This window comes from Mytilus edulis, chromosome 3 (assembly GCF_963676685.1).
Source record: "Mytilus edulis chromosome 3, xbMytEdul2.2, whole genome shotgun sequence".
NCBI classification, from domain to species: Eukaryota; Metazoa; Mollusca; class Bivalvia; order Mytilida; family Mytilidae; genus Mytilus; species Mytilus edulis.
The window spans coordinates 17,988,256-17,996,950 of record NC_092346.1 but is presented as its reverse complement, the minus strand read 5'-3'; the positions used below and the strand labels follow the sequence as shown (position 1 = coordinate 17,996,950).

General features: G+C 32.4%; 1 protein-coding gene across 1 annotated transcript; it reads right to left on the bottom strand.

The window, feature by feature from the left end:
* Positions 1 to 5,539: 5,539 nt before the first annotated feature.
* LOC139515935 (uncharacterized protein MCAP_0864-like) lies at positions 5,540 to 8,695 on the bottom strand. The gene is made up of 2 exons (XM_071305705.1): positions 8,437 to 8,695; positions 5,540 to 6,272 (listed from the first exon to the last, which is right to left on the bottom strand). Exons 1-2 carry the CDS (start codon positions 8,518 to 8,520, stop codon positions 5,694 to 5,696), a joined length of 663 nt encoding a protein of 220 aa, XP_071161806.1. The 5' UTR covers positions 8,521 to 8,695; the 3' UTR covers positions 5,540 to 5,693.

Sequence of the window (8,695 nt, the reverse complement as noted above, 5' to 3'; positions counted from 1 at the left end):
GCAATTTCTTTCAATCCAGACTATTTGAAACCTTCGTTTCTAAGGCTTTAATTTTTCTATTATTTTTTTTTTTAGAAAACTAAACTCCACGAATTTCAAAACCCACGAACATGTAAATATTGCTCAAACCACGAAAATTGATACCCACGAATTAAAGTACTTTCACAGTAATTGTCGAACACTTAACAGTAATTTTCTAGTTGTAAAAAGGCAATAGAACGTTAGTTGTCTTTAAATTCCAAATACAATATAGCATATTTGCTTAAAGGTTTTTGACTTCTTTCATTTCAAGAAAACTTCAAAAGATGCCCAGTTAGACTCAATTCTAATATTAGCCAAAATTGTACTTAAACCGGTAGTTTGCCTAAACAAAGATGTCTTAATGTTGTTAAAACCTTTTGGGTTAGGGACTTGGTCTATAACTGATTATCGTTTTACTTAAAACTATGTTTAAAATAAGTATTGTAAATTTTAAATAAAAGTAAACGTAAATTTTAACCTTTTTATGTCTCCATGTAGTGGCATTATACCTGACTAAATTTTCAGAAGAGCATAAGCTTGAAAGAATTCAAAGAGTTTGCTTTCTTTGTAAATAAATTATGACTTATCATACACCACCCATAGTAAATGTAGTTGAATTCTTATTGAATTAAATTCTTATGGAATATAATGGAATACTATATATGACTGTCATATAAGTGAGCATTAAAACCAGATTTAATCCACCATTTTCTATACAGAAAATGCATGTACCAAATCCGAAATAGAACAGTTCTTTTCCATTCGTCCGGTGTGTTTAAGCTTCAGGTTCTGCCATTTGATAGTAAGACAATTACATTCAAAACCAAGGAGTAAACAAAGACTCACAAACCAAAGGACATTTACATCAACAGTTATAAATAATAATTAAGAAACAACAAGAACTCCACTAAAAACCGGCAATGAAAGCAGGAAGGGTAAGATTTCCTGCACCGTATACGACACCCGTCGTGTTATTTCTTTGCTCAGTTCGGTAATGATGGAAGGTTATTTTGACTGAGGAACTCATATCAGATATGAGTTCAGACACGTTTTTGTCATAATGGCCAATCAGCTCATGATGGCGACCGTAAAATTTCTTGAGTGATGACCTTAATTTGATTGATTTGCCTATACAAGATGTCTTTAATAGTCACTTTCTTTTTTTCAATTTTTCATTGGCGTTCTGTATATTTGTTATTTTACTTTTTGCTAAATGTTTGTACTTTGGGTGATGTAAGTCATCAATTCTATAATGACTACATGAATAACTATTTTTTAGGCAAGGGAAACGAAGCACACCCATGAGGTTTACAAGGAGTTTAAATCCAAGCTGTCTGAAAACAAAAGTCTTAAGGAGGTTGTGGATGGTATGAAAAAAGAGTTGCCAAACGAAAATACATTGAAAGATCTAGACGATCTGAAAAGAGGGACGAAAGATACCAAAGGGACAGTCAAACTCATAAATCTAAAACAAACTGACAACGCCATGGCTAAAAATGAAAAAGACAAACAGAAAAACAATAGTACACATGACACAACATAGAAAACTAAAGAATAAACAACACGAACCCCACCAAAAACTAGGGGTGATCTCAGGTGCTCCGGAAGGGTAAGCAGATCCTGCTCCACATGCGGCACCCGTCGTGTTGCTTATGTGATTACAAATCCGGTAAATAGTCTAATTCGGTAGGTCAAATTCATGAAAGGGAAGGGGATTGTAGTTACGACGTGAGGAACATATCCGATATCATTTGTGAAATGGTTATTCCATAACGGTCAACCAACTCGTGATGGCGTCCGTAAAATTTACGAAGGGATGATTTCAACTTCACCATTTGGAACTCTTGATTTAATAGCTTCCTTGTGAGCAGTAACCCTCTATCAAGAAAATCATGATAGGAAATGCAAGCACGGGAATATCGTATCAATTGAGAGATATATACCCCGTATGCAGGTGCTGCTGGAATGTTGCTACTTAGAAATGGAAAGTTCACAATTGGAAAGCTGAAATCATCTCTTTTGTCGTAAAGTTTTGTCTTCAACCGACCCTCATTGTCAATTTCTAGATGTAAGTCAAGATATGAAGCTGACTTAACTGTATCTGTAGTATCCTTTATCTCCAATTCGATGGGATAGATGCGTTCCACATAGCCACCAAATTTTGAATTGTTTAGTGAAAGAACGTCATCTATATAGCGGAAAGTAGAGTTAAAGGATATTGCTAACTTCTTATCTTTCTTCCTAAGAAGTTCCTGCATGAAGTCAGCCTCATAATAATAAAGAAACAAGTCAGCAAGTAGAGGGGCACAGTTTGTTCCCATTGGTATGCCGACAGTCTGTTGAAAAACACGTCCTCCGAACGTAACAAATATGTTGTCAATCAAGAAATCAAGCATCTTGATAATATCGGTTTCAGAGAATTTTTTGTTTGAATCAGAGTGATTCTTTACAAAGTAGGATTTATCCTTCCCTAAGACAAGATACTTGTATCTACGTTGGCCATTCTTTTTTATGAAGCAAAGTAATACCAACTCTTTTAATTTGTCTTTAAGTTTGGAATGTGGAATACTTGTGTAAAGAGTAGAGAAGTCAAATGTTTTAATACTGTTACAAGATGAAAGAGAGTTAGATTGAAACTGCATTAGAGGAAAAGGACAGACTTTTACAAAGTATACATGATGAAAAGTTCTTAATCGAGTCGGATAGAGATCATTTAGACGAGAAAATCAAAGAGCTTAAAGAGGAAATCAAAAAGAAAGATGAAGAAATTTTGAAACTTCGACAAAAAATTAAAAAATTCGACAAGTTTCGACAGGACATGTTGAGTGAGAACCAAAAAACCCGCGAAGAGCTCACGGGGAAACTTGATAAGGTAAATGGTGATTTGGAATTCATGCGCGATGAGTTCAAATTCATGCACTCCGCGATGAACGAGCTGCTAACGGGTGCAAAGAAAAACAAAAAGACGAAACCAGGGTGGAACGGTTCTTCGAATACTCAGAACAAAAAAATAAATCAGAGTTAATTTTTTTCTGTTTATTTTTTCTTTATTCAATAAAACTAATATACCAATTGAAATTGTGGCAACATTTAATTAATATCACGAATTCGAAAGTTAACTGTATACTCATAGCAAAAGAACAAATCAGAGTTAATTGTTTTTTAGTTTTCTGCTGTTGTTATACTTATTAATCCTGATTGAAATTGTGAGAACAACTAATAAATAACACGAATATAAAAGTCAACTGTATGCATATATATCATTTATGTTGACCAGTTTTGTTTTTAAACGGAATAAAAAGTATTATATAAGTCTTCGTTTTATTTATGTATTAATGAAAATAAACTCATCATAGAAACAAGCATTACAATTTTATATTTACTCCAGATGCACGTTTCGTCTACAAAAGACTCATCAGTGACGCTCGATTAAAAAAATGTTTAAAAGGCCAAATAGAGTACGATGTTATAGAGCATTGAGGACCAAAAATTCCTTAAACTGCCAAATACAGCTAAGGTAATTTATTCCTAGGGTAGAAAAGCTTTAATTTTTCAAAAATTCAAACTTTAGATTACAGTTAATTTATAATCATGAACATATCAATGATAACTCAAGTCAAAACAGAAATGCTGACTACTGGACTGGTGATACCCTCGGGAAATAAAACCATTTCAAGGTTGGGGTTGCTAAGTCAACCAATTACCGTGGAGCTTTGTCGATTAGTGTTTAGACAAGAAGTTCTTGTCCATCCATCTTTTTATGGCACTTAGTACACATTCTTATTATAGAGCTAACAGTATAAATATTGTCGTTGGTCAAATGGAAACGGTTAATTTGTTGTTTTAGGAAATATTTGAATAATATTATCTTTGTTTATTTGTGCTTTCAATTTTCTCATTTCTAATAAAAAGCACTATTTTATCCGCATTATTGAAAAGAAATGTACTTAAAATTTCGTGGAGCATTTGTTGACGGTCTGTCGTATTTTTCTCTATTCTATTCATGACATGGTCTAAAATCTACATTGAAGTTAAGTCGGTTATAAAGTGTAAGAATTCACCAACAACAACAGATTAAGAATTTTGTTCTTGCTTTTTGTAACTATGCAAATACCAGTTCCAAGTAAGGTATGTGGCAGTTTTCCGTTCGCTTGATTTGTTTGAGCATTTGATTTGGCCATGACGTCTACTAATGCTTACCCTTCCGGAGCACCTAATTTCACTCCCGGTTTTTAGTGGAGTTCGTGTTGTTTCTTATTTATTATTTATAACTGTTAATGTAAATGTACTTTGGTTTTGTGAGTCTTTATTTACTCCTTGGTTTTGATTGTTATTGCCTATGCATACAAATAGTTATCAGAAGTATGGCAATTTAATATAATTGATATTATACCAGCTTTACAGTACATTTTTCATCAAAACAATTTGTAAGGGTTCCGCGGACCAAGTGTCTTACCTACTTTTGCTGTAAATCGCAGGCTCAAAAAAATCAATAAAAATATTCCTTTTGATACAATCTTTTGATTGTAAGAAGCTTCTGTCCAAGTTTGGTAAATATCCAGGATAGTTTATGAATCTAATAAAAGTTTTTAAAAAAACTTTAACTGCAGACTGTACATGTATGTAATGTTAACTGGAGGAAAATCTAAGTCCATTTAAAAGTAAAATACGGGAAAAATGGATATATTTTTTTACAAAATTTACTTCTGCATACTATCTTATGATCATAAACAAGCTTCTGTCCAAGTTTGGTACAAACCCAGGATAGTTTTAGAAAGTTATTAAAATTCTAAAAACTTTAACCACAGACTGAATGTAATGTTTCCCCGCAGAAAAACTAAGTCCATTTATAAGTAAATACGGAAAAAATGGAATTTATTTTTACAAAATTTACTTCTGGATACTATCTTATTATCATAAACAAGCTTCCGTCCAAGTTTGATAGAAATCCAGTATAGTTTAAGAAAGTTATTAAAATTTCAAAAACTTTAACTACAGAGTGAATATTTGTGGACACCGCCGCCGCCGACGACGACGACACCGACGACGGAATGTAGGATTGCTTAGTCTCGCTTTTTCGACTAAAGTCAAAGGCTCGACAAAAATTAATACGTTGTTCTATAAAACTGCAAAAGTTCAACAACTTATCCACGTGGAATCTCCGGCTCTGACTTGCTATTATATACCTTTACTAAAATGTAAGGGATTTTCGTTACCATATTTGCATCATCTACGGCGCCGAGTCTTCGAACATTGAACATGTCGAAGTATAACGTTTTATCAGTTACTGTAATTCAATCATTTTAATAATGATTTAAGACATAATTCATCAGTAACTGCTAATCTAAACTGTGCGGTTTTCAAATGTAAATATTTACTGAGACTACTATAACACAGATTATTATCTCATATCTCAGCAATATACCAGAATCTTAAGGTCGAAAGCTAACATTTTTTTTTTTAATTTTTAAATGAAATTGTTTTTGGCGTTTCTAATTCATTAGTTATAAGATATGGATGAAGAAAAAGAAACTTCTATTATTTACAACTGACAATATCATAGAAATATATTTAATTATAAGTGATTGTTATATTCGCCATACGTGGCATCGTTTGATACATGTTCTCTTAACAACAAAACAAATTATGTAGACAGTAAGAACGTATTGCGATCATGGTTTCTTCTTTTGCTTTGCATTCTGGGTATTGTGGGTATTTGGAGAGTTGTTCCAACCACTTTGTTTCTTCTTATTATTTTCTTTCCTAGCACCGGTTAACAGTTCATTCATTGCAGAATGCATGAACTTAAACTCACCACGTATAAACTCCAGCTCTCCTGTTACGTTATCTAGTTTCCCAGTTAATTCTTCTCTGGTCTTTTTATTATCGGTAAGCATTTCTTCTCTGAACTTGTCAAATTTCTTTATTTTATGACGAAGCTTCATAATTGTTGCATCCTTCTCTTCGATCTCAGCTTTCAGTTTGATAATTTTTTCATCCAAGTTATCTCTGTCCGATTCGAGTAAAAAGTTTTCGTCATGCGCTGATCGAAGAAGCTTGTCCTTTTGCTCAAGTGCGATTCTCAAATCATCCAATTCTTTCAATATGTCATCGTGGGATGGTTGGTTTTGTTTGACAACGGTCTGTATGTCTTTTCTCATCGTATCAACTTCCGTCTTTTGTCGTTTTAATTCAGTCTCCATCGTTTCGAACTCCTTTAATACTTTTTGCGTGTGCTTGGTTTCACTGATCTTAAAGGAAAAAAAGTCGACATCATTAGAAAACTAAAATATTAAACACATTATTTTTAACGTTCTTTCGATTGGAATGCTGTTGATTTTGTCTGGAATGAATAATGATCATTTGCCCAAAGTCAGGAACATTTTATTTTGCTAAGAACTAAACAAATTATAGTAACAAACACGCCTCGAAGTAGAAATAATCGTTACTCGACAACATATTTTTTTTGTCACTTACCAAGTCAGGGAAAGAGCCATTGTTATATTATAGTTCGTTTCTGTGTGTACTGCATTTTACTGTAGTGTTTCTGATGTGTCGTTGTTCTCTTCTTATACTTGATGTTTTCCCTCAGTTTTAGCTTAAAACCTGGATTTGTTTTAATCTCAATCGATTTATGAATTTCGAACAGCGGTATAGTACTGTAGCCTTTATTTTTGGTCGATAAATGTACCTCAATATGACATTGACATATAAACCCTTGTTGGTAACTTATGTTTGTACTCCGATAGTGCAGACTATGGTATAAAGTATGGGGATGCGTTATGCATGATTGCCAATGAGATCCCACAAAGTTCAAATGACATGAAATTAAACAAAGATATCTCTACTATCCTATCAGGGTTAAGATTTTCAAATGATTACATCTGTTATAAGTGTTCGGCTGTAAAATATCGGAGTTGAAATGATCAATGATTACTTTGATTATCTAAGTTGGAATGTTTAATGATTACTTTCACTACCGGAGTTGAAATGTTCAAAACATTATCTCAGTATTCGAAGTTGGTATTTAAAAAACCATATTGATTTGGTATGTTCAAATGATAACCTGTGGTATCGTAGTAGGAAATTTAAAATAATTACCTTGATGAATAGTCCAGTCAAACTAAGATTAACTGTTTACAAAATTTTGAATTTTTGAAATACTAAGGCTTTTCTGCTTCAGGAATAGATTACCTTAGCTGGATTTGGCAAAACTTTTAGGAATTTTGGTCCTCAATGCTCTTCAACTTCGTACTTTATTTGGCCTTTTTATCTTTTTTGGATTCGAGCGTCACTGGTGAGTCTTTTATAGACGAAACGCGCGTCTGGAGTATGTACAAAATTTAGTCCTGGTATCTATGATGAGTTTATTTGAACCTAAAACTAATTGCAATAGAAAATGGTTTAGTTCTAATCTATAGCATTAAACCCCAAATATATACAGAAAAAAACTCCCTTAAAATCTAACTTGAGGAACACTCAAATTTTGCGGTTTTAATTTCTTATGGAAATAATTATTTGAAATTGAGATAACTCCGCAAAAATTAGTCTTTTTAATTAGTTTTGGTTGATTTTCTTGAAATTCATGTTAAATTTGATACTTTGATGGGGTTATAAGTTCTTATTAGATTATTTTATATAATCTTATGCACATAGAGTGTACCAAACCGAAGTGTAATTGGTATTTTTTTTTCTTGCACATTTTTTATTAAAGAAATTGCAAATTTACGGATTTGTGACCACTTTAAAAAAATAATGTGAACATTTGGTATTCTTTATACCTGTAAATTATATTTGTTCAGCATTTACCTTGTTGAGAGAAACTTTACACCTCAAAAAGAAGAGTATATGCTTAATAAGTTTTATTCAATTTGAGATTATTTACCTTGACATGCTGAAAAATCAAATAAATGGTCAACTAATGAATTGTGAAATCTAGTTTGTAGCTTGATATTATACATGAAAACACCTTTAGAGTTATCTCCCATCTCAATACAAATCACCATAGGCAATTTAAAATTACGATTTTTTAGTTTTCCTCAAGTTAGATTTGATTGGACTTTTTTCTGAGTCGATTTGAGGTGTAATGCTAAAAATCTTCTGTTGCAATTACTTCAAGGTTAGGATCAAGTTTATGTTAAATTGACTCGACTAGAATGGTAGGAATGTTGAAACAGTTTGGTTATTGTGTTTTTGGTATGTTTAAATGAATAGCTTGGTTATCGTAGTTCGAATGTTCACATTATCATCTCGGTCATTGGGGTTTAAAGATTAACAATTTTATCGAAAAAGAAATGTTCAAATGATCACCTTGATTATCGAGGTAGGAATATCGATATAATAACTTTGACCAATGGAATAAGAAAATCAATGTAAGTACCATGATCAATGGAGTAGAAATATTTAGATATTTACCTTCGTTACTGGCGTGTCATTAACAAACACTGTGTCCATTGTTTTTGTCTTTACTGTTGTTTTCTCTTTTACTTTGTAATCCATTTTTACTTGTGTACAGAATCAAGATGGAAATTCTCTTCCTTAAATGATACTCGTCTCTTATACAAATATTTAGAATCACTGCAATTGTGTGTGCAATAAAGAAAGTTATTTTCAATTGACTCTACATGAATAGTGTAAATTTATGTTTGTCATTTTGACAATTCATCCCTTGAAT